The 26,193-nt window shown below is 36.8% G+C and overlaps 1 protein-coding gene across 2 annotated transcripts in view; it reads right to left on the reverse strand.

Annotated features, from left to right (window-relative positions):
• LOC101594396 (ATP-dependent translocase ABCB1) overlaps nucleotides 1-26,193 on the reverse strand; it is a 104,469-nt gene that overhangs the window by 60,395 nt on the left and 17,881 nt on the right. For both annotated transcript variants that reach the window (XM_045160431.1, XM_045160430.1), the window contains exons 5-8: nucleotides 19,863-19,914; nucleotides 17,195-17,386; nucleotides 16,454-16,625; nucleotides 9,749-9,873 (exon numbers count right to left, since the gene is read on the reverse strand). In XM_045160431.1, the coding sequence (XP_045016366.1) occupies nucleotides 9,749-9,873; nucleotides 16,454-16,625; nucleotides 17,195-17,386; nucleotides 19,863-19,914 (541 nt within the window). The remainder of the gene's footprint in view (nucleotides 1-9,748; nucleotides 9,874-16,453; nucleotides 16,626-17,194; nucleotides 17,387-19,862; nucleotides 19,915-26,193) is intronic.

The raw sequence follows: 26,193 nt of genomic DNA on the forward strand, positions 1-26,193 counted from the left end.
ACACCAATTTCATGAAATAAAGAAGGCAGTACAAGACATAAATAAGGAAATAGAAATAATAAAGAAAAACCAGTCAAAATTACTAGTAATGAAGAACACAGTTAATGAAATAAAAAACTCTGTAGAAAATCTCACCAGTAGAATGGATGAAGGAGAGGACAGAATATCTAAGCTAGAAGACCAGGTAGCAGATCTAATACAGGCCAACAAACAGACAGACAAACTTATAGAAAAGTATGAGTGGGAATTTCAAGATATTCGGAACACTATGAAAAGATCAAATATAAGAATTCAGGGCATAGTAGAAGGAGAAGAATTCCACTCCAAAGGCATAGTAGGCATCTTCAACAAAATCATAGAAGAAAACTTCCTCCAAATTGGGAAAGAGGTGTCAATGCAGATACAGGAAGCCTTTAGAACCCCAGCCAGACAAAACCTGGAAAGAACCTCTCCTTGCCATATTATAATCAAACTACCAAACACACAAACCAAATAAAAAATATTGAAAGCAGTTAGAGAGAAAAATCAAGCTACCTACAAAGGCAAGCCCATCAGGATTACAGCAGATTATTCAACACAAACTTTAAAAGCCAATGGGCTTAGAGTGATGTATTCAAAGTTCTGAAAGATAACAATTGTCAACCAAGGTTACTTTATCCTGCAAAGCTATGCATTCAAATTCACAGAGAAATAAGGACATTCCATGAAAAAAATCAGGCTAAAGGAGTATTTGATGATAAAACTAGCTTTACAGAAAATACTTGATAGAATCCTCCATGCTGAAGAAAAGGGAAAGCACACATATAAGGAACCTGGAAAAAACAAGCAATACTCAAATACTAGTTAACACAACAGAGCAAAGGTAGAACTGGAACCACAAAAAAAAAAAAAGACAAACATAAATACACACCTTTCAATAATATCTCTTAATATCAACTGCCTCAATGCCCCAACAAAAAGACATAGGTTTGCAGACTGGGTTAAAAAGCAGGATCCTACAATTTGTTGTCTCCAAGAAACTCATCTTTCTACAAAAGATGGAAATTATTTTAGGTTGAAAGGTTGGAAAAAGGCGTTTCAAGCAAATGGGCCTAGAAAACAAGCAGGGGTTACTATCCTAATATCTGACAAGGTAGAATTCAGTCCAATGTTAGTCAAAAAAAGATAAGGAAGGTCACTTTATATTGATTAAGGGCACACTCCAACAGGAGGACATTATAATCCTAAACATATATGCATCTAACATGGAGGTTCCCAAATTCATCAAACAAACACTATTAGAACTAAGGTCACAGATAACACCAAACACAGTGGTAGTGGGTGACTTTAACACTCCACTCTCATAAATTGACAGGTCAGCCCAAGAAAAAATAAACAGAGAGGCATCTAGACTAAAAGAGGTCATAGAAGGAATGGACCTAACAGATATATACAGGACACTTCATCCAAAGGCTGCAGAATATACATTCTTTTCAGCAGCACATGGAAAATTCTCTAAAATAGACCATATATTAGGACACAAAGCAAATCTTAACAAATTCAGGAAAAATGAAATAATTCCTTGCATTCTATCTGACCACAATGGAATTAAACTACAAATCAGTAGCAAGAAAGGCTATAGAGCATACACAAACTCATGGAAACTAAACAATACACTACTAAATGATGAGTGGGTCAATGAAGAAATCAAGAAGGAAATCAATAAAATTATAGAGTCAAATGATAATGAGAACACAACATACCAAAATCTCTGTGACACAATGAAGGCAGTTCTAAGAGGAAAATTTATAGCCTTAAGTGCCTATATTAAGAAACTAGAAAGGTTGCAAGTAAACCACCTAATGCTTCACCTTAAAGCCTTGGAAAAAGAAGAACAAGGCAAACCTAAAATCAGTAGATGGGAAGAAATAATAAAGATTAGGGCAGAAGTTAATGAAATAGAAACAAACAAAAAAAAAATCCAAAGAATTAATGAAACAAAGAGTTGGTTCTTTGAAAGGATAAACAAGATTGATAAACCGTTAGCAAATCTGACCAAAAGAAAGAGAGAAGAGACACAATTAATAAAATCAGAGATGAAAAAGGTAACATCACAACAGATTCCAAAGAAATTCAAAAAATCAAAGGGACATACTATAAAAGCATATACTCCACAAAGTATGAAAATCTGAAAGAAATGGACGATTTTCTTGATTTAAATGACCTACCTAACTTAAATCAAAATGAGATTAATCACTTAAATAGACCTATAACAAGCGTGGAGATCTGAACAATTATCAATAATCTCCCAACTAAAAATAGCTCAGGCCCAAATGGATTTTCCGCTGAATTTTACCAGACCTTCAAGGAAGAGCTAACACCATTGCTTCTTAAGCTTTTCTAGGAAATAGAAAAAGAAATTTTACGAAACTCCTTCTATGAAGCCAGCATCACCCTGATACCAAAACCAGGCAAAGATAGAACAATAAAAGAAAATTACAGACCAATCTCCCTCATGAACATAGATGCAAAAATTCTCAACAAAATATGGGCAAACAGAATACAAGAATATATCAGAAAGATCATTCATCCTTACCAAGTAGGCTTTATCCCAGAGATGCAGGGATGGTTCAATGTATGCAAATCTATAAATGTAATACATTATATAAATGGTTTGAAGGACAAAAATCACATGATCATCTCATTAGATACAGAGAAAGCATTTGACCAAATCCAACATCCCTTTATGATAAAAGTCCTACAGAGACTGGGAATAGAAGGAACATATCTCAATATAATAAAAGCTATTTATGACAAGCCTATAGCCAACATATTACTAAATGGGGAAAAACGGGAAGCTTTTCCACTAAAATCAGGAACAAGACAAGGGTGTCCACTGTCCTCACTTTTGTTTAATATAGTTTTGGAAGTCTTAGCCATAACAATAAGGCAAGAGACACACATAAAAGGGATACAAATTGGAAAGGATGAGATCAAGTTATCATTATTTGTACATGACATAAATCTATACATAAAGGACCTTAAAGACTCTACTAGCAAACTGTTAGAGCTCATAAAAACCTACCGCCATGTAGCAGGATACAAAATAAATACACAGAAATCAATAGCCTTCATATATGCTAACAACAAACACACAGAGGATGAAATCAGAGAATCACTCCCATTCACAATTGCATCAAAAAAATAAATAAAGTACTTTGGAATAAACCTAACCAAGGAAGTAAAGAATCTCTACAATGAGAACTATAAAACACTCAAGCGAGAAATTGCAGAAGACACTAGAAAGAGGAAAAACATCCCTTGTTCCTGGATTGGAAGAATCCATATTGTGAAAATGACAATCTTACCAAAAGCAATCTACACATTTAATCAATCACTATCAAAATTCCAAAGGTGTTCTTCATGGAAATAGAAAACACAATCCAAAAATTCATTTGGAATCACAAAAAACCTAGAATAGCTAAAATAATATTGAACAACAAAGGTAAGGCTGGTGGTATCACCATACCTGATTTTAACCTGTACTACAGAGCCATAGTAACAAAAACAGCATGGTACTGGAACAAAAACAGACACGTAGATCAGTGGAACAGAATAAAGGACCCAGATGTAAGTCCAGGTAGCTATATCCACCTGATATTTGATAAAAGTGCCAAAAATTCTCATTGGAGGAAAGACAGACTCTTCAGCAAATGGTGTTGGGAAAACTGGATATATATCTGTAGAAGGATGAAAATAGATTCTTCTCTCTCTCCATGCACAAGAATTAAGTCCAAATGGATTAAAGACCTTAACATAAGACCTGAAACTCTGAAACTGCTAGAGGAAAAAGTAGTGGAAACCCTTCAACATATTGGTCTTGGCAAAGACTTTCTGAATACAACCCCAATTGCTCAGGCAATAAAACCACAGATTAATCACTAGGACCTCATGAAATTACAAAGATTTTGCACTGCAAAGGACACAGTGAAAAAAGCAAAGAGGCAACCTACAGAATGGGAAAAAATCATCACCAGCTATATATCTGATAGAGGATTAATATCTGGGATATACAAAGAACTCAAAAAGTTAAATAATAAGGAATCAAACAAGTCAATCAAATAATGGGCTATGGAGCTAAATAGAGCATTCTCAAAGGAAGAAATACGAATGGCATATAAGCATCAAAAAAAATGTTCTACATCACTAGTCATCAGGGAAATGCAGGTTAAAACTACATTGAGATTCCATCTCATTCCTTTCAGATTGGCCACCATCATGAAAACAAATGATCATAAATGCTGGCGGGGATATGGAAAAAGAGGAACCCTTCTACACTGCTGGTGGGAATGCAATCTGGACCAGCCATTGTGGAAATCAGTGTGGAGGTTCCTAAAACAGCTAAAGATTGATCTACCATATGACCCAGCTATAGCACTCCTAGGCATATATCCTAAGGACTCATCTCATTTCCTTAGAAGTATGTGCTTAACCATGTTTATTGCTGCTCAATTTATAATAGCTGGGAAATGGAACCAGCCTAGATGTCCCTCAACTGATGAGTGGATAATGAAGATGTGGCACATTTATACAATGGAGTTCTACTCAGTGGTAAAGAAAAATTAAGTTATGAAATGGATCTGGAAAGGATTATATATGTGAGGTAACCCAGGCCCAGAAAGCCAAGCGCCACATGTTCTCCCTCATATGTGGATCCTAGCTATAGATGATTGGGCTTCTGCGTGAGAAGGAAAATACTTAGTAGCAGAGGCCAGTAAGTTAAAAAGTAGATATAAAGGGAAGAGAAAGGTAGGGAGGAGGGTACTTAATAGGTTGGTATTGTATATATGTAAGTACAATGATTGAGATGGGGAGGTAACATGATGAAGAATGGAATTTCAAAGGGGAAAGTGCAGGGGGGTAAGTATTACCATGGAATGTTTTTTATAATTATGGCAAATGTTAATAAAAATTGTGAAAATAAAAAAAAAAATATTTGGCTCTGGCCTATAACTCCTAGTACCAGAAATTGATTGCTACCCAAATTGAGGTGTTTATCAGAGAGACCTACAAGGTCCCCCAAACAAGGCAGGCTTCTGTCAAAGCACTTGATTACCTGCCTGAAGTAGTATGTAAGACCCTATTGCTGAAGACACCACAGGCTGCCAACACAGAAAATCTAGAGACCCAGGTGGAACCTGGAAGGGAGCCAGTCCCCAGATGGTTAGCTCATTTAAAGCTGGGAAGTGCTACATGAGCTACTGGGGTGTTGTAGTCAGGTATGCATTGCTGGCAGAAAACACCAGACCAAGAGCAGCTTGGGCGGGGGAGGGGTTTATTTTGGCTTATAGACTCATGGTGAAGCTCCATGCTGGCCAAGGAAAATGGTAGCATGAGCAGAAGGTGGACATCACCTTCTGGACAAAAGCAACAGGAGAGTGTGCCAAATACTACCAAGAGGAATCTGGTTATAACACCCCTAAGCCCACCCCCAACAATACACTGCCTCCAGGAGGCTTTACTTTCCAAATTGCCATCAGCTGGGGAATCTAACATTCAGAACACCTAGGTTTATGGGGGATACATGAATTAAACCATCACATTCTTCCCCTGGTCCCTATAAACTGATAACCATGCATGATATAAAATGCAATGCATTCATCCAACTTTAGAAATTCCCATACTTTTTAATTAATTGCAGTGTTGTTCAAACATTCCCACAGTCCAAGGACTTTTAATGGAGATGTAATAGCAAAAACAAACAAACAAACAAAACCATAATGGTACAGAATAAACATTCACACTGCCAAAGACGGCATCTGGCATAGCAAATAAATATTCATCCAATACAAGATCTATGCAGGACAAACATCAAAATCTGTACCACCAAATCAAGCAACTCTAGCTAGTGACAAGTCTCCAAGTCCAGTAATTCTAACCAATGACAAGCCTCTGGAGTTCCAATTCTGCCCCTCCAGCTAGGCTACTCACAGTCCCAGAGAACTTCATCCAGTATAAGCAGCTTTCCTTGGAAGCCACCCCATAGTCCTAGAATCTTCATTGGGTCTCTGCTGTAACCCACAGTTCATATTCATAGCTCCATCTGGTCTCTATGCATGTAATTCAATAAGCCTGCTTCACACTGCCCATGGCCATTTCCAAAAGACAAGACCATGTTGCAAATTCAATGACTCTCTTTCCTGAATTTGTTATATTCCATAATAACAGGTGGCTGGCAATTTGTTAATACAGTCAGGAATAAAGCAGACTTTGAAAAACAGGACACTCCTTCAGCATTCAGGTCCCTTCAAAAGAGTCCATATTCTTCCTATTATCCCAACACAGGTCAGCTGACCCAGTCTCAATGGTTGTAATCTCTCATACAAATGCAGATGATCAGGCAGTAGTTTCAGCCCAAAGATTTCATTTTTTTCTGTGTCATACCCCTCTGCTCACACCAGTCCATTTCTATGCAGTCTGTCTTTTTCAGAAGGTAGCAAGATCCAAGGAGATATACCACCTCTCACACTTCAGACAAGGCCCAGGTGAAACTACAGAGGATTTGGTGAGATGAACAAGAGTGCTGCTTTCATGGTGAGCCTGACAATCTGCACCAGGGTGATGGAGACAGACATTGAGGATACTCAATATATACCAATGCTGAAATTCAGAAGCTCCTGGGCGCTTAACATTGAAGTAGATTTAAAACACACCCACCATTCACACAGGAAATTTTGCACAAGAGGGGCTGGAAAGAATGTAAGAGCCACAGGTCTAGAGGGCATATACTCCCCATGACTGACTTTTGCTTTCACAATACATAGCCCACTATCCCATAGAGAATAACAGCAGTCCTCCACCCCAGGTGGGCCCTCAGTAAATCGTGGGAAGGGAGGAAGAAATGATGGTTTCATACAAAGTAGATTATTTCATTTATTAGAAAGAGAGAGATAGAACATGCTAAGGCCTCCAGCTACGGCAAAAGAACTTCAATGCATGTGCTATCCTGTGCATGTAGCTTATGTGGGCCCTGGGGAATCAAACCTGGGTCCCTTGGCTATGCAGGCAAGTGCCTTAACCACTAAGCTATCTGTCCAGCCCCAAAGTATATTCTTTGTAAAATAAAATAAAATAAAGGCAAAAAGTTAATGTAAGAAATTATGTATAAATATTTTGGGTGTGGGAATATTCTGACATAAGTCCTCAATATGCAGGTCTAGACTGGTCTGGAATTCAAGATTGTCTTGCCTCAGCCTCCCCAGGACTGAGATTATAGGCATGTACCTTACAAGCCCAGCAAGAAAAAAGATTTTTATATTAAGCCTAGGTAAAACTATCTTAATTATTGAATTAACAACACTTCCAATGCTGGTCAAATGTATATTCCAAGAGAACTAAACTCCTCCTTAACCTGCTCTTTTGAAGAGAAAGTGAGACTGATTACTGATCTGTAAGCAGAGAATGGAAGAGCTAGAAAGATAACTGAAAGATAATGCTTGATCTAAGAATAGTTGTAGCAATTCTACTTCCAAGCTAAATCCAAAAATCTAGGAATTTCTCAGTTTTTTCCTGACTCACCACTAGATCAGGTCCCTGGATCCCTGTATCAGCCTGTCCATTGGTATCTTGACCCCACCCACTCACCAGACCCCTTACAGACAGAGAAATAGATCTGAAAACAGAAGGAGAACAGCCATTTCTGTTTCACATCCTCAGATGCTTGCCCATGCCCTTGGAATGAAACCTTTCTTCATGGTCCACAAGTTCCTACATCCTTACCTTCACAAACCCCAATTCCCTCTCTCATGTGAGCTCCAGCTATACAGCCTATGACATATCCAGAGCACACTGAAATCATTGCCAAATGAGGACATTTGGAAGACTCTTCCCAGACTTCTTATTCCCTACTGCAACATGGAAGGCTTTTTACTCATATCTCAGGTTTCGACATATACTAACTCTCCTAAAAAAGATATTTCTTGATATCCTTGTTCTCAGTATAATTTCTTTTTTAACTTGTTTGGAGCACTTAAAAAATTCTATAACTTAAAGGACTCAGAAGATAAAACTTCTCCTTTGCAAACATAAGGATCTGAGTTCAATCCCCAGAACCCATGTAAAATAGCTGGCTATTGCAGCAAGTATCTGTAATCTCAGTTCTGGCGAGGTAGAAAAAGATGGATCCCTGAGGTTTGATAGTCATCCACTCCAGCCTAATTAGTCGAGTTCTGGGCTAGTGGAAGATCCCCAAAAAGGTGAAGACACCCAAGGAATGATACCTGTGGTTTTCCTGTGGCCTCCACATTCACACACATACATGTACACATACATACAGACTCCTACACATGAACATACACACAAATAAAAAGTACCAAAATAAATTCTACAATTGAATAATACCTCTCTAAAGAGTACCTCTATATAACTCTCAGAATATTTCATTTTATATATCCTAACAATATATCCTACAACTGATGTCCTAGGTACTTTTCTTGTTTGGAGTTACCTGTACCCTTCCATTCCTTTTGTGAGAATTTCATGAGAATATTAACTTCATTTGATAGAATGTCAGTCTATCATTCAGGAAGGCTGCTCATTTAACTAGTAAAACATAGTTTAATACAAATTAAAAAGTGTGCCCAAACTAAACAGACTACAGCTATTGCCTTCCTTGTAACTAAGGCACTTAATTATCACAATTTGTCTTTGCAGAAGTGATATATGTCAGGCCAACAAAGTTTCTCAAATGCACATATAAAATGTAAAAAAATAATTCAACTGTGACTATTTATATAAACACAGCTGAGGTCAAGAAACAGAATACTGATAGAAACTCTAGCCATGTGTCCTGCTCATCATACAACTTCCCTTCTTTCCAAGAGGCATAACCAGTATGCTGACTTATAAATATACTCACACTTTTATATGGCTTTATCATATAGTATCAAACCCCCTTAAACAAAATAGCTTAGCTTTTTCTTATTTAATATATATGAGTAACATTAAAATATTCTTTAGATTATCATAATCTATTAAGTCTTAAAGAAAGTTGTTTACTGCTAAGATATCAATGGGTATGATGAATAATATAAATTTGTATACAGCACTATGCTCTCAGAAATCTAGTGAAAAGTCACATGAATACTATAAAACAACACTTAATAAAAAGATTCTAAGGTTTTTTTCTTCTGTTTCAGTTTTTTGAGGTAGAGTTGCTCTGACCCAGGCTGACCTGGAATTCACTCTGTAGTCTCAGGCTGGCCTTGAACTCACAGCACTCCTCCTACATCTGCCTCCAAAGTGCTGGGATTAAAGGTGTGTGCCACCACTCCTGGTGACTCTGAGCTTTTGTACATGGTTTCTTAGATAATATTTACTTACTTCTAAATCATAGATCTCAACTAAACAGGATCTTGAGCATAAAAGGAAAAAGAATCACATTAAATTAACTGTTCAGATACTATTTAAAAACCCACTCACCCTTGAGAGGGTGCAGATTAGCTTCACTGGTAGAATAAAATAATCAAAAAACATTTTCAAGCATTAAGAAATTATTTTTATATTCTTACTCATCTTCTAAAACTCTAGAACATTCTTTGAATCAACAGATACAAGACTAGAGGTATAATTGCAATTTCCTCATAATATTAGTAATGATGTAATATGTATCCATTAAGTTATTTAAGGAAGCATTTACATTAGAAAAAAATCACCATATGAGATGACACAGAATTTAACATTTCTAGAAACTTGGAAACAAAATTCAAACCTCTCAAGTTCTTTGTTTTGTCCTCCAAATGCGACCACAGTTCTGATGGCTGCTAAGACTTCCTCTGCTACTGCTCCAGCTTTTGCATATGCCAAGAGTTCTTTATCAGTAAATGAAGATAATATCTGTAAAAATGCAATTGAGATCATTAAAAAGATTTGAACAGTTATAAATACACAAATGCTGGATGTCTATTGATGCATGTGAAGGACAAAATGTTTTAGCTATTACTGGTCATGGTGTTCTTTTTCTTCTTTTCTTCAATTTCTTTTTTGACTGAGAAGCTGTATAATCCATTAGATAAATTGCACAATTTTCCACTGAAAAGCTCATGGATTTTCATCTCAACAACAACTGAAACTTTTGGAAGATGTTAAATTTCTAAAAAGGATATATCTGCCATAATATCATCAAAAGCAGGCATAGAAAATATACATAATGGCATAATAAGTATAGCAAGATAATAATTTCATAAGGCTTCATAGATATTCATTTGATACATGTGAAATTTTTATGAGTAAAAATCTGTCTACTATATGCAATTTTGCATTGTTCAAACTAATTTATTCAGAAATGTTTTTAAACTACCAATACAAGTTTTTACCATATTTTAATACAATTTTTCCATTTCTCAACATAAGCTTTAGTCAATTTATAAATACTCTACTTACTTTAACTGTTTATTTTGAGATGATTTGGGGCTTAGATGTAACTGTAGAAGACAATACAATCACATTTCACATGTATCCCATCCAATGTCTCCTAATATTCACATCTTGAAAATTATAGAACACCACACCAGAATTTAACATTGATATACTCCAACAATATTATTCATATTTTTACTTTATATTCATTCATATATATGTACACTTAGTCCTAGAAAATGAAATCACTTATGTTGATTCATATGACTATCACCATATTACAATGTAGAACTTTAAAAAACAATTTTTATTAATTTTGTACTCAGTGAATACAGTCAAGTTGGAACCATTGTTAGTCTACTCCCTGACCTTCCCCCTCTGCAGGGACCCTCCTTGTTGTGGAATGTGGGTCGTGCATTGTGGGGTTAGCCATCAGTTATGGGTAGGAGGCAATGTCGCTGTGTATCATGACCCAAGGTGTGGTTCTGACATTCTTTCTGCCCCCTTTTCCACAAATTTCCCTGAGCCATGTTGGGTTCATTTTAGGTCATGATGCAAAACTTTTACAAGGAGCTTTCATGCTACCTTTACTTACCATGGCCACCTCTGTCCCTAGCTCTTGCCTCTCATCTCCTAACGGCCTTAAGTTTTGGCATCCACTAATCTGTTACCATCTCTACAACTAAATAGAATCATATGTTATGCTGCTCTTTGTCTATTCATACAAATCTGAATAAACTTTATTCATACAATTCTCTAGAAACCCATCCAGTATAATGTATACTGCATGTATCAGTAGTTCTTTAGTTTTCCTTGGTGACATGTTATCCATGATATGGGTGTACTATCTGTTTAATGATTTATTAGGATCTAAGTTGCTTAAACTACCATATATAGGTTTTTATCCTAATATAGTTTTCTTTCCTTGCAGATAGGTAAAACTCAGATGAATCATTGCTATGTCAAATGATGCCAGTATGTTTGGTTTTATAAGGCTGTTTTTCTGAGTGACTGTGCCTTTGTATGGCCGCCTCAGTAACTTCTGAGTGACGCAGTATTTCTGTACTGTAGCATTTGGCCTTTAGCCTTTTGCCTTTAGCCAGTCTAATACATGTGTTCTGATGTATTTCTCATGCCTGAGTACCTGACTTCAGCCCTCAGACCTCTTGTGAAACAATGGAGGCTGTGGCATTCTTCTGTATCCCAGCACAGTGACTGAGAAGGGAGGTGGAGACAGAATTCCCCAGAGGCTCTTAGCAAGTACAGCACCGACAACAGCAGAGAAATATTGAGAGAAACTCTGCCTCAAATGAGGGGAAATCGCCAGGACCAACCTGAAAGTTGTCCTCTGACCTCCACAGACACGCTGTAGCATGGGTGCACCTGCACTCTCATATACAAATGCATATACATACACACAAATGAATAACAAAAACTAAAAAAATGCATAATATATTTTCCATACTGTTATTCCTCTCAAGTTGTTGAATTTGAAGATTTAAGCTACAGGGAAACATTTCTACTGGTGTATATACAGAAAACATTTAAATTTAAGGTGGTTTGTGATAAATTAGCACCTAAGTCTACTATTTTATTATATTTTCTATATTTCCTCTCCTTTTTCATTTCCTTTCCTTTTTGCTGATGGGTCACTTGATAATTTTTAGAATTTATCTTACTTTGTTAATAATATTTATTATATTATTACAGTATCTTGGGGGTCTTAATAAAGTAAATAAATAAAGTGCTTATTGCACAAGCATGCAGACCTGAGTTTGGATCTCCAGTATCCACAGAAAAGGAAGCATGGTGGCACACATGTGTAATGCCAGTGCTGGAGAGAAGGCAGGAGGATCCCCAGGACTTGCTGGCTAGCTTGTCTAGCCTTATCAGTAATCTCTGAGTTTAAGGAGACATTTTCTCAAAGAACAGGATGAAAAGTAATTCAGAAAAATACTCAAAATATTCAACTTCTTGCCTCCACACAAACACACATGTACACATACACACATACACAGAGAGAGAGAGAGAGAGAGAGAGACATATACTTAGACATACAAGTGTCCACACACATGCATATACACCATACACATGCAAAAATCGATTTTATGTTATTTTATTATTTATTTACTTATTTGCAAGCAGAGCATGAGAGAGAGATACACACAGAGAAAGAGAGAGAGAGAGACAATATGGGTGTGCCAGGACCTCTAGCCACTGCAACCAAACTCCAGGTGTATGTGCCACTTTGTTTATCTAGCTTTATATGAGTACTGGGGAATCAAATCCAGGTCACCATGCTCTGGAGACAAGTGCCTCAACCACTAAGACATCTCTCCAGCCCAGAATATGAAAAAATAACATATATACATACATACATATATATATAATTTTATTTATTTACTTAGTTATTTGAGTGAGAGAAAGAGGCAGATAGAGAGAATGGGTGTACCAGAGCCTCGAGCCACTGCAAATGAACTCCAAATGTACACACCACTTTGTGCAGCTGGCTTACATGAGTCCTGAGGAATTGAACCTGGGTCCTTAGGCTTCATAGGCAAGTGCCATAACCGCTAAGCCATCTCTCCAGACCCATAATTTTGATTTTTATGTGAATTTCATGATTTCCTTGTGCAAGTATGTCTACTGATATCAACATCTTAACACTTCCATCTTTTGGTTCAACCATTAAATATGATTTACAAATCTCTTTAGAAAAAGGAAAGTTTCTTCTATATGTAACTACTTCAGCTTTCTATTGTTCCTTTTCTTTTATAGCTAGTCAAATACTTCTTTAATTATTTGCTTTCTGTTTGAAGAGCTTCACTAAGCCAGTCTTTAAGAGAAGATATGTTAGTAAAAGTATTTTACAGCTTTCTTTGATATCAGAGTGTTCCTGTTTTTAGTCTCTTATCATTCCTGAAGGAGCATCTTATCAGAAACAATAAAAACCTTGGTTAAATCTGTGTGTGTGTGTGAGAGAGAGAGAGAGGGGGGGGGGGACAGAGAGAACGGACTGTGCCAGGGCTTCTAGCCACTGCAATTGAACTCCAGAGTGTGTAGCACCTTGTGCACATGTGTGACCTTGTGCATCTGGCTTACGTGGACCCTGAGGAGCCAAACCTGAGTCCTTAGGCATCACAGGCAAGCACTTTAACCACTAAGCCACTTGCCACTTGTCCAGCCCTACCTGGGTATTTTTTATTTACCACTTGATAGATTTGACTAACTTTTTTTCAGTATTTGAAAAATGATTGTGCCAATTCCTTCTGATCATGGCTTCAGATGAGAAATGTGTTACCATTCAAATTGTTGTTCATCATTGGAGGATTATTTCTCTTTGGCTTATTAAAAAAAATAAAACTTATCTTTAGTTTTCAGTTCTTTAGGAAGGTTTTTATCCTATTTGGGATCAGTTCAGTTGCTTGCATCAAATCTGCTTTTCACATTCAGCCATTATATCTTCAGATCTTCCTAAAGCCTCATTTTCTCCTCTTCTTTTGAGACTCGTATGATGATATAAACTCTGTATCTTCTGTATTATCCTACATCTTCCTGAGGCTATCTTCATTTTCTGTTTCAGATTGTGTGAACACTTTTATTCTATCTCCAGGTTCACTGATTCTGTTCTGTCATTTCAATTTACATCAATCCCTTTTAATGTGTCTCTTATTTCTGTGGTTGCCTCTTAAATACAAATAATTCCAATATCTGATCTATATCAGTATTTTGGCCAGTTCTCATGCCCACTGTACTTTTTGTTATTCATAGGCATAGCAGTGACTTTCTGTTGTATTATAGACATTTTGTCTATTATGTTAGGAAGACAATGTTTATGTAAGCCTGGATTTTATAAGCATGAAGTGAGCCTCTTTAGGTTTTATGTGCAATTCTTGATCTACATTTATGGTCTGCAGCTCCAGGGGTTGTTTAATATTTGATCCTTCATGGTATTACTTTGTTCATGTGGTTTATCAGGAGCTGCTACAGGTCCCACTGGCCCTGATTTCAACTTCCTGAGTAAATGGAAGTGGCGTCTTTTGGAATCTCTTGTTGGAGGAAGAATGGTGTTTCCTAGTGCCAGTACCCTGTGGCTGCCTCACTGTCTCTGCCAGGAAGAGAATTTTAGACACGTGGGTACAAGTGGATTTCCCAGACCAGGATTCTTTCATTCCTGGGCCCCTTCCTGTTCGTCCTACTAGATTTGGTGTCTCTGAATTAGGGAAGAAAGCTTCAAGATCACTAAGAAACACAGGTTTCCCAAGCTAAGGAACACATTTTATATATATGTATATGTATATGTATATGTATATGTATATGTATATGTATATGTATATGTATATGTATATGTATATGACAGAAGACTGGGAATTAAAATTTAGGTCCCAGTAGGTAGCCCATCTTACAAACTAGAACCTGACTTACTCTGTTTTAGGCTTCATTTGATTGGCCTTCCATTATTTTTACTTTTTAAAAAATTCCATGTGTTTCCATATGTGCATGTTTGAGTGTGTATATGTATATTCTAATATGTGTTCGGGGGGCAGATGTTGATATTAAGTGTGTTACTTAATCACTCTCCAGATTTATTTTTGAGACAGAGTCTCTCACTGAACCCATAGCTAACAGTTTAGGCATGACAAGCTAATGAGCAAGCACTGTGGGTCCTCCTGATCCTTATCTCCAGTGCTGGGATTGCAGATGCACACTCCCTTGCCTGGTATTTTTACTTAGGTACTGGGACCCAAACTGGTGTCTTCATGTTTGTGTGGAAAGTAATTTACTACATGAGCCATCTTCTCAGCCCTTGCTATCTGAATTTGTATGCCACCTCTAAATTATATAGAACCCCACAAAACTACTTACTACACCAATCTCTTCACCACATAGCAACGCTTACATAACATCATTTTATAAAATGAATTACTGTTTGTAGAAAGGACTCATCAGTTAAAATCACTTGCTTACAAAGGCTGACAGCCCAGGTTCAACTCCCCAGTATCCATGTAAAGCCTTATGCACAAAGTAGCTCATGCAACTGGAGTTCATCTGCAGTGGCAGGAGACCCTGGAACACATATACTCACTCTCTTTCTATCTTTCTCTTTCTCAAATAAATAAATTAAATTAATTTCAAAATATAAAATGAATCATAGCTCACCCAGAAAGGAAAATAAATTTTACAAAATCATTGCAGGAATGTGTACAGAGGAGATGAAGAGTACTTCAACAGCTGTATTCACAACTGAGAGAAATCACCGGAGGCTAAAGATTTACATGTCCAAGGTTAGAGACTGTTTCTATAAATTATTTTTATAATAATTACTATGAATATGTATAAACATAGTACCACTTGCCATGATGACAAAACTATAAAATCAATTTACAGAGGAAACAAATTCTGCACACAACAATATTAAAAATGAAAATGTTAGTTGAATGGAACATATGTGGCTCATTGAATTGAATCTCTCCTTGCTGTATGAATACAATATTGTCCTCAGCTGAACACATATCTTTCTCAACATATCTTTTCTGTGAATGCATACAATGAGATTAAGCTTTTTCCTTCTTTGTCATGCCTTCCCCATATAATCACATGGCCAAAGACACAGTGAAGTACTGGTAGGGGTAGTGCTCCACAAGGCCTTGAACGCATGGTGATCCTTCTACCTCAGCTTCCCCAGTGCTAGGATTAATGGCATATGTCACCAAGCCCACCTGACTTTTGAATATATTTGAATATATTTATCACCATGGGTTTCTTCTGGCAAAAAAAGCATCATTGAATTTAGCCTGTGAGTGTTTACTCTCAGCTAGTATCTTTTGAATGGATGTCAAAATGCTTATGCACAATTTAAATTGAGTCATTTAGAATGTTTTCATAATGAAATGAATTTGATTTATTTTCATAAACTTATTCTTAATGGTGACCAAAGACAAAAATGGTTTGTTTATTTTGTGAAAATCCAGGTGAAATCAACAAAACAATGATCCTTGAAAAACTGCTGACTTTTAAAAGGGGTTTAAATTATGACTCACAGGTTTCACTTACTTACCTTTGCCCAAATAGCAGCTGATAGTCCAAGAACGGGGCTGATGGCTAAAATTACAAGTGTTAGCTTCCAACCACGTGTAAATCCTATTATAAAACCAGCAAAAAAAGTTGCCATTGACTGGAAGAGCATTCCAATTTTATCACCAATTCCTTCATTAATTTTGGAGACATCACTAAAAGAATAGATAATATTAGAAAGAAAAGTCAGGATTGGAAACACAACTTTCCTCCTGAGTCTAGCAGTGGTATGCATTGTTATGTGTACAGTAATTAATTTATGTCTAGGATCTTTGTATATGCCTATTTGTTTTACTTTTGTGGGGGTAGGTACAGGCTACTCATGTTTAGTAGAAAATTCATCATTAACAGTAATCTGTGTAGACCGAGCTTCAAAAAATGGACATGGTATGCTCTATAACATTCACTGTAGAAGTTTCAAATGGCTCAGAAATGTTTCCAGAGAGCATAATTGTTGCTCTACTGTACAGTACTTCTGGGCACAGTCTCTGGGTACCCCTTTTGCTGGCCTGTTCAATCCTTCTTTTTGGTACCAATCACACAGGGCTCCTCATACCTTGACAGATACTGAGAACAAGAAACATAAAACATGGTTGCTGTTCTCAAGGACTTTACTATTCCAAATGATGCAATAGCATTTCTGACAAATAATGGTATCACTTTCATGCCATTATGAGAAAAAGTACACCTGAATTCAACATAAAAGTAGGTATTAGGTACTTACTCAGTGAGCCGGGTGTTAAGCTCCCCAACATCATGCACATCAAACCAGCCTATCTCCTGCTTCATGATAGCATGGAAAAACTGCTGCCTTATTTTGTGTATTTGTCTTCCGGCTGCCAGGCACCAGAATGAAACCTGAATGTAAGCAGCAATAAGCACACCAGCACCAATTCCAGTGTAATAGTAGGCATACCTGAAAGACAAGAGCACTGTTCATACCCTGCTTCCTAATCAATGCCTGTCTCTGAAGTAGTCCACCTGGTCTTACTGTTGCACTTATCTGGGGATCCCACTACCCTAAACAAGTAAGGGGGCTATAAGAAGTGGAGCTATAGTGATTAGTATTTATCTATATCTACATAGAGGAATGGTTAATAGTAGATTTTACTTTGGTACACATCTCAGTCATTCACTTATTTACTGTCTAATTTCAGGCAAGCTACTTAACCTTCTAAGCCTCAGATTTTTAGCTGCTAAAATGGAGATGCAAATTGTAATACAATACATATGAAATGGATATACAAATTATAATACAATATGTATGAAATGTTCTTGGGCCAATGCCTTGCACATAGTAAGTACTCAGAGAACTCCAGTGATTTTGAAACACTGCTTGGTACACTGACACATCAAGTATGGTGTGCCATTGTAGTCCTGTCTTTTATTACATCATCATTAATTATTAGTAATTTGGTTGGATGGCCTCTGGAAAGAAATGGCAGAACTTATTAAAAAGTGGAACCAAGAGATATAAATGTTCTTCTGGCTGTTTGAACTATTGATGGAGCAGGATTTGGAAGGTAAAAGACAATTGAAAATTATAGTATTTGCATGTTATCTGTACAAATGGCCAATGTAAACTAGTCTAAAATGATTAATAAATCACATCGTATCACTTTCAGCTTAAATTTTGACAGTAAAAAATATAAGCCTTCTAAAACCAGACCTCTAATATTTAGAAAAGTTGAATGAATGTTTATTTGCTGAATCTTTACAGTTAAAAATGAAACAACTCTAGGGCTTCTCTAAGCAGTTACTGTTAATTTAAAAGGGCATGCTTCTTTCTTCTTTATGATGTGTAGATAGAACTCTTTTTTGTGGTGAATAGAATAGAACTCAAAGCCTCATAAATGCTAGGCAAATGCTCTATCACTGACTCATACCCCCTTCAAGACAAAACTTCTAAAATGAATAAAAAGAGACTATTTTTTTTTTTTGCAATTTTTAGGTTTCTAGTCGCTATCCTTTAATAATAACAGCACCACATATATGGTGTAGAATCTTTAAAATGGCAATATAAGGGCTGGAGAGATGACTTAGTGGTTGAAGTGCTTGCCTGCAAAGCCAAAGGACCCAGGTTCAACTCCCCAAGACCCATGTAAGCCAGATGCACAAGGGGGTGCACGCATCTGGAGTTTGTTTACAGTGGCTGGAGGCCCTGGCACACCCATTCTTTCTCTCTCTCTCTCTCTCTCTCTCTCTTTCTCTCTCTCTCTCTCTCCCTACTTCTGTATGTCTCTCTCAAATAAATAAATAAAAATCAAATATTTAAAATGACTATATCATAAGATAGTCCCTGATGTCATTGTTCAAAATTTCATGAGCAAACCATCAAGAATCTTGTTAAACAGATGTTTCCTCAAACTATACCTTATAAATTATATTTTATCAAGGAAGATATAATTGGAACACTAAATTTTAGTTAATAGATAACCATGTAATTAATTATTATCTTATGCTAATGCAAGAGAGAACTAAAAGGATATCTCAGTTAACAAGTAGAACTTATACTCTGAGAATCACTAAAGTATCTTAATTTGATATATTTAAACAACTAAAGTATTTCAGTTTTCCAAGTATAAGGAAACAATGCTTCTTCACAGGAATATGTGGAAGTATTTGATCTTCATTTTTAAATATAATGAAGTGTCTCTATTAGATCGTTTAGAGTATAATAAAGAATCACTATCATCTGATTCCCTAACACATACCTTTGGACATCTGTTGCATGCTCTTCTAGACAGCAAATGCCACTATGTGTAAATAATTAACTAAACAAAAAGTGAATTAAGGGCACGGTGGCAACACCTTTAATCCAGCCCTCAGGAGGCAGAGGTAGGAGGATCACCATGAGTTTGAGGTCACCTTAAGACTACATAGTGAATTCCAGGTCAACCTGGGCTACAGCGAGACCCTACCTCAGAAAAAATTTTTTAAAAAGTGAATTGTGTAGTAAGTATATTTCTCCCGGGAAGTTTTATTTTATTACCTATTATTAAATATGCAGTTTAAAAATCCTATTGGCTGATTTTACCATCATATCATGATTGAAAACAGCCAGAAAACAAACTAACCTTTATAAAATCATAGAAATGATTCTTAATTAAGCTACATTTTTAAGTAAGCTCTATTAATTTCTCTGTGTATGGTATTCCATATTTGTCAACACATGCATAAGTCTAACTGAGGCTTAACTGTAACTTTATACATCTTACACAGAAAATGCTTTTCTTTTAAAACATCCTACACTGTGGCCTACATGTAATAAAACCAATAATGGTATTCTCACAACTTCACTTTTTTAATGATAACACAGTTTTATAGATTATTATAACTAGATTAATGCAGAAAAAGTTAATAAAGCAGTAGTAAGGAAAATGTATAATTACGTGGTCATGTCTCTCTCCAGTTTTTCAAGGATCATTGTTTTGTTGATTTCACCTGGATTTTCACAAAATAAACAAACCATTTTTGTCTTTGGTCACCATTAAGAATAAGTTTATGAAAATAAATCAAATTCATTTCATTATGAAAACATTCTAAATGACTCAATTTAAATTGTGCATAAGCATTTTGACATCCATTCAAAAGATACTAGCTAAGAGTAAACACACACAGGCTAAATTCAATGATGCTTTTTTTGCCAGAAGAAACTCATGGTGATAAATATATTCAAATATATTCAAAAGTCAGGTGGGCTTGGTGGCATAATCCTAGCACTGGGGAAGCTGAGGTAGAAGGATCACCATGAGTTCAAGGCCACCCTGAGACTACATGGTGAATCCCAGGTCAGCCTGGGCGAGAGTGAGATCTTACCTCATAAAAAAGAAAACAAAATCTCAAATACATATTTAAGATTTAACATTGCCTTTCTCTAATTTTATTTCATTTTATTATTATTTATTTATTTATTTATTTTTGTTTTTTGAGGTAGGGTCTCACTGTGGCCCAGGCTGACCTGGAATTTACTATGTAATCTCAGGGTGGCCTTGAACTCATGGTGATCCTCCTACATCTGCCCCCTGAGTACTGGGATTAAAGGTGTGTGCCACCATGCCCAGCTCTAATTTTCTTTTTGTTTAAAAATTATTACATGTAAATGTAGGATAACAGACATCAGAAATTATCACTAAACATTAAGGAATGCTTGTTCTTTTTGGACGAAGGACATTAAAATTCTTTCATAGATTTACTACCCCAATCACACAAATAACTACTATTCAATATTTCTTATGTAGAACTGCAGATCTTTTAAGTGTTCATGTATATATATGTACAAGCACGCACACCTACTTTGTTTTTTTAAATATTTTTTGTTCATTTTTATTTATTTATTTATTTTTATTTTTTTTGTTCATTTTTTATTTATTTGAGAGTGACAGAGAAAGAGAGAGACAGAGACAGAGACAAAGAGAGAGAGATTGAAAACAGGCACACAAGGGCTTCCAGCCACTACGAATGAACTCTAGATGCATGTGCCCCCTTGTGCATCTGGCTAATGTGGGTCCTGGGGAACCGAGCTTGGAACCGGGGTCCTTAGGCTTCACAGGCAAGCGCTTAACTGCTAAGCCATCTCTCCAGCCCTTTATTTATTTATTTCAGAGTGACAGAGAGAAAAAGAGACAGACAGAGAGAGAGAGAATGGGTGCGCCAGGGCCTTCAGCCACTGCAAATGAATTCCAGATGCATGCACCCCCTTGTGCATCTGGCTAACGTGGGTCCTGGGGAATCAAGCCTCCAACCAAGGTCCATAGGCTTTACAAGCAAGCATTTAACTGCTAAGCCATCTCTCCAGCTCTACTTTGTTTTTTAAAATGATGGAATCTTAGTCTACATTTAGTAACCAAGTTGCTATATTAGTGTATCTTTCAAAATTATATCTATTTTTATTATCTGAAACATTTTATTTCTACAAATAATGTGGATTAAAGTAATTTATAATACCTAAGTACTTATGGTAAATATTTTATGGATAAATTATCACAATCAAAACTTCTGGGTCAATAAGGAGTCATACTTTAAACCTTATATACATTACAATAAAGTTGCAATATGTGAGGACCTCAGTAAATGTCTCTAACAATTACAGAAAAATTTTCATCTGTTACCTCTTCATTGCTAATTCAGGTTGAATACCTTTTATCTAAAATGCTTGAGATTAGAAGTATTCCCAATTTCAGAATTTTTTGACATTACTAATCCAAAAGTTCCAAGCCCAGAATGAGCCCAGAACTCAAAAGTTTCAGGCTTCAAGGCATTTTGGGTTTTGAATTTTAAGACTAGTCACCTTATCATTGCTAGGACTAACTTCGTGACAAAAATCCACTTAAAAGAGGAAAGGTTTATTTCAGTTCACAGTCTCATGATGGGGAAGGCAAGGTAGCAGAAGTTGGTCACATTCAGTACAACAGTGAAGAAGCAGAGCAGAGTGATGAATGCTTCTGCTCAGCCAGCACTCTCCTTGTAATACAGTCCAAAACCCTGCCCCATGGTGTGGTGCTGCCCACTGTTAGGTGCTTCCATCTCAACTAACCTATTCTAGAAAATTCTTCCTCAGGTAGGACCAGAGATTTGTTTTCATGGTGATCCTAAATCCTACCAAATTGACAACCAGAGATGAACCATCACAAGGATGTTAAACCTGTACTAGGTTTTTAAATTTTTATTTTTCATTTCATCCAGAACCAAGAGAATTTCTGTTTTTGAGGCAGGGTCTCACTGTCCCCAGGCTGCCCTTAAACACTAGGCAATTCTCCTGCCTCAGCCTGAGTGCTAGGATTAAAGGCATGAACCATCATGCCAAGGTTGTAACCAAGAAAATTTGAGCAAATGCTCATTGGCAATGGTAGTTTCTAATTCTTGAATAATTTGCATATAGCTTTAAGAGTAAAAAAACAAGTCTAAGGTCAAGATTGGCTCATTTTTGTGTGTTCAACTATACTGTACATAGGTTCATTCATCAGAAACCAACTTATTACCAAGTTTCTTTTCACTTATGTTTCAGTAGCATCAGTTGGAGTAAAAGCCAGTAGTAGAGGCCAGGAAGCCATAAAGGGACTATAAGGAAGAGTAGACAGGGAAAGACTTAAGGAGAGAGTAGTGTGTGTATGTGTGTGTAGAACAGATTAGAAAGTTTGAAAGAGCTATGCTGCATGCAGCCCTATGGCAGAGAGAAGTTATAAATGGTGGTAAACCTCAATGAAACTTGCAAGCCTTAAGACTGGCCAGCCAGACCAAATGTGCCAACTGGTGCAATAGTGGCAGGTCTGTTGTAGGAGAAATCAATTGCTCTCTAGTTGGACTGGAGGCCCACTCCACAGCAGGTAATATATGCCTGATACTGAAAATCTAGTCAAAAAGCTATGGATGGGGAAGTCACGAGTCCTATGAAAGTAAATAAAACCTGCTGTTATCAGGCTAAATGCATATATTATGCTCACCAAACTGTTCTGTAAGCACTTTTTAAAATGTTTATGCCTATATATTCATGCTATTATTACTTTTGGTTAGAGAACCTTCTCTTCAGATAGTGATGACCACTGGGGTAACTCAAAAGCCACTATAGGGCTGAGAAGAAGTGATAGTGGAGTGTTCAGCACTGGTACATTTCTATCACACCTTCCAAGGTTCAGAGTCCACTGCAGAATAGGTGGCAGAAAAAAATGCAAGAGCCAAAGGAATGGTAGGAATGCTTATGATGCAATCTTCAAGACACAAAAATATACATGACCTCCCAGTGTCTGGCATACCTATAAAAGACCTTCGTATTAGGAAGAAAAGATGATGACATCAAAGTAAAACAGAGACTAATTAAAAGGAGGAGGGGATTTGATGGAGGGTGAATTTGAGAGGGGAAAATGGAGTGGTGGAGGGAATTATCATGGTTTATTGTTTATAATTATAGAAGATATCAATAAGTTAAAAAGAATGGGCACAATCTCTGTTTATCAGACTAGAAAGATATAACACTGCCATCTCCAATCAACATTTACTTCCTCAAGTAATCCTTTATTAAATAAAAGCTCTTGAGTCCAAATATGTTTGGGCCTCACAAAATTCTTACACGAAATTCTAATCTTGAAATATGCTTTCTCAAAAATTCTAATGTAAATGACCTTAGAGAACTTGAAATCCAATATTTTTGGTGTGTGTGTGTGTGTTTGTGTGTGTGTGTGTGTGTGTGTGTGTATGATGTGTCCATATTGGTACAAGTTCATATGTGTGAGGATGGAACCACACATGCCATGGCACACAGGTGGAAGTGAGAGGACAGCTTTTGAGTGGGGTCATGATATGCAGAGACATTTATCATACTTTCTATCATCACTTTCTATCACATTTGAAGCAGGGTCTCTCGTTCACTGCTCCATCCATGGGCTAGCTGGCCTAAGAGATTCTGGATGATATCTCTGTCTTTGCTTCCCTTTTTGCCCCAGACATGATGGGACCACAAAGGTCCACTCTGAAGTTTGGGGATTTCAACTTAGGTACTCATGTTTGCCCAGAAAATGTTTTATCCATTGAGCCATCTCCACAGCCCCTTCTAGTACTTTTTTATATGTAAAATTCTCAAAGAGCTACTTGCCAAACAATGAAGGATACTTAAAATATTAGAAATTCTTCGGGCTATAGTAACAGTATTAGCCTAATTATCAGTGTAGAAAAGCTAAAATTTAACATAGCCTCTTTTAATGAAGTTCTCAGATTCCTGATTATTTTTGTGCCCATCTGGCTTATAGAACTTTTACCTGGTTTCCCCACAATTTTCATTCCTCTCCCTCAGTCTTCTGTAGATCTTTTGGCTGTCCCTCCTCCCTGTCAATTGGATTTTCCCAGAATTCCATGCATGTTGCCAGGATGGCCATGTCCACTTCTATAACTTCTAAATCTGGGGCTGAAGGGATGGCTCAGAGGTTAAGGAGCCTGCCTACAAAACCTAACAACCCAGGTTAGGTTCCCCAGTACCCATGTACAGTCAGATGCACAAAGTGGCCATGCATCTGGAATTTATTTGCAGTAGCTAGAGGCCCTGATGTGCCCACTCTGTCTGTCTCCTCTCTCTCTCTCCTTGCTAATAAATAAAAATATTAAAAAATTACTTCCAAATCTGTATGTGGAGATTCTCAGATTAGTGCTCTGGTTTGGTTCTCCTTCCCGACCTTGACTCTGACAAAAGCATCCTAACTGGTCTCTCTATTCCAGCCAGGTCATTCATATTGTCATTTGCATTTATCTTTAGAAACAACAGTATAATCCTATTGCTTTTCCATTTATAATCTTAAGTGACAGTCCACCCAATGTAAAGAATAAACTTTGAGGTCCATGACACGCCATGTTTACTATTTTATGACTTTACCACAGTATGAACTATATACATGGCAGAACAGTATCATTTAAATATCAACCAATGATTTTCCAGACATTATTTCTTTGACTCCACACCTTTCTACTTATTCTAGTATCTATGGCACTATGCAATCACTGCCCAAAGAGAAAACTTCTCTCATAAATAGAAATAGTATACAGGTTTCTTCTCAGCTTTGGGGTGCCCAAAATCCAATCCCTTAATAGATTAAGAGAGAAAACTGAGCATGCTAAATATTTTGTTTAAATTTCCTGAATTTAAGCTCTACATTTTTAAAACTGGTATTTTTTCCATGTGCTACAAAGAAAATGTACAGCTGAGAATTGACAAGAGTAACAGGCACTGGAGGATCCAGGAAAGACAAACCTGTCTCTGGCTACCTAAGCTGACCCTGGAGAAACCTCAGAAAAACAATGATTACATCATGAGTTGAGGAGATGGCTTCCAGAGCCTTCTTGAGGAGTTGAATGATCCCAGTGCTCCTATGAGGAAGAAGTGAGAGAGCCTGAGAAAATGCCTGTGTGGTGCTGAACAACATATGGCTTTTGCTCATTTGGAGTTGTTGTGGGGCTGGAAAGTAGTATAGTAGTTTGCCTAATATGTGGGAAGGTAAACATGCCAGGATCAAAGGTTTGATCCTCAACACAAAAACAAAACAACAATAACAACAACAAAGAAAAAAAATACAAAAGAAAAAAAACAAGACAGGGCTGGAGAGATGGCTTAGTGGTCAAGGCGCTTGCCTGCAAAGCCTGAGGACCCAAGTTTAATTTCTCAGTACCCACATAAGCCAGATGCACAAGGTGGCACATGCATCTGGAGTTTCTTTGCAGTGGTTAGAGGCCCTGGAATACCCATTCTCTCTCTCTCCCACTCTCTGCCTCTTTTTCTTTCTCAAATAAATAAATATTTTTTTAAATGCACATAAATATGACCTAGGATCCATGGACAAATAGCGAAAGTTCTACAATTATCTCTACTTATGTGCACATTTCTGGGAAAGGATATGGCCTACATCAGAGACAACATTCGAGCACTGATGTGCAAAGCCCTAGGTGTTTAATCCCTAGCACAAAATAAAAAGGAAAGCCCAAATACTGAAGGATCATTGTAAGCTAAATTGCATTGGTTATATTTTCAAGGCATTTAAACCATTTTACCACCTGACTGCAAACTGAGATGTAAGCTTTTGAACAATTTAGTTTGATTCAATCTCTGTTTGACTGAAGTGACCTAAAAATTGAAGCTCAGAGCTATCAACCTATTTCTACCTAATCAAGAGTGTGTATCACACAAATTATTTTAGTAATCCATTTATTAATCTGCTAGCTCAGGCTGACCTGGAATTCACTCTG

The sequence above is a fragment of the Jaculus jaculus genome, chromosome 10, assembly GCF_020740685.1.
Source record: "Jaculus jaculus isolate mJacJac1 chromosome 10, mJacJac1.mat.Y.cur, whole genome shotgun sequence".
In the NCBI taxonomy this organism is placed as follows: domain Eukaryota; kingdom Metazoa; phylum Chordata; class Mammalia; order Rodentia; family Dipodidae; genus Jaculus; species Jaculus jaculus.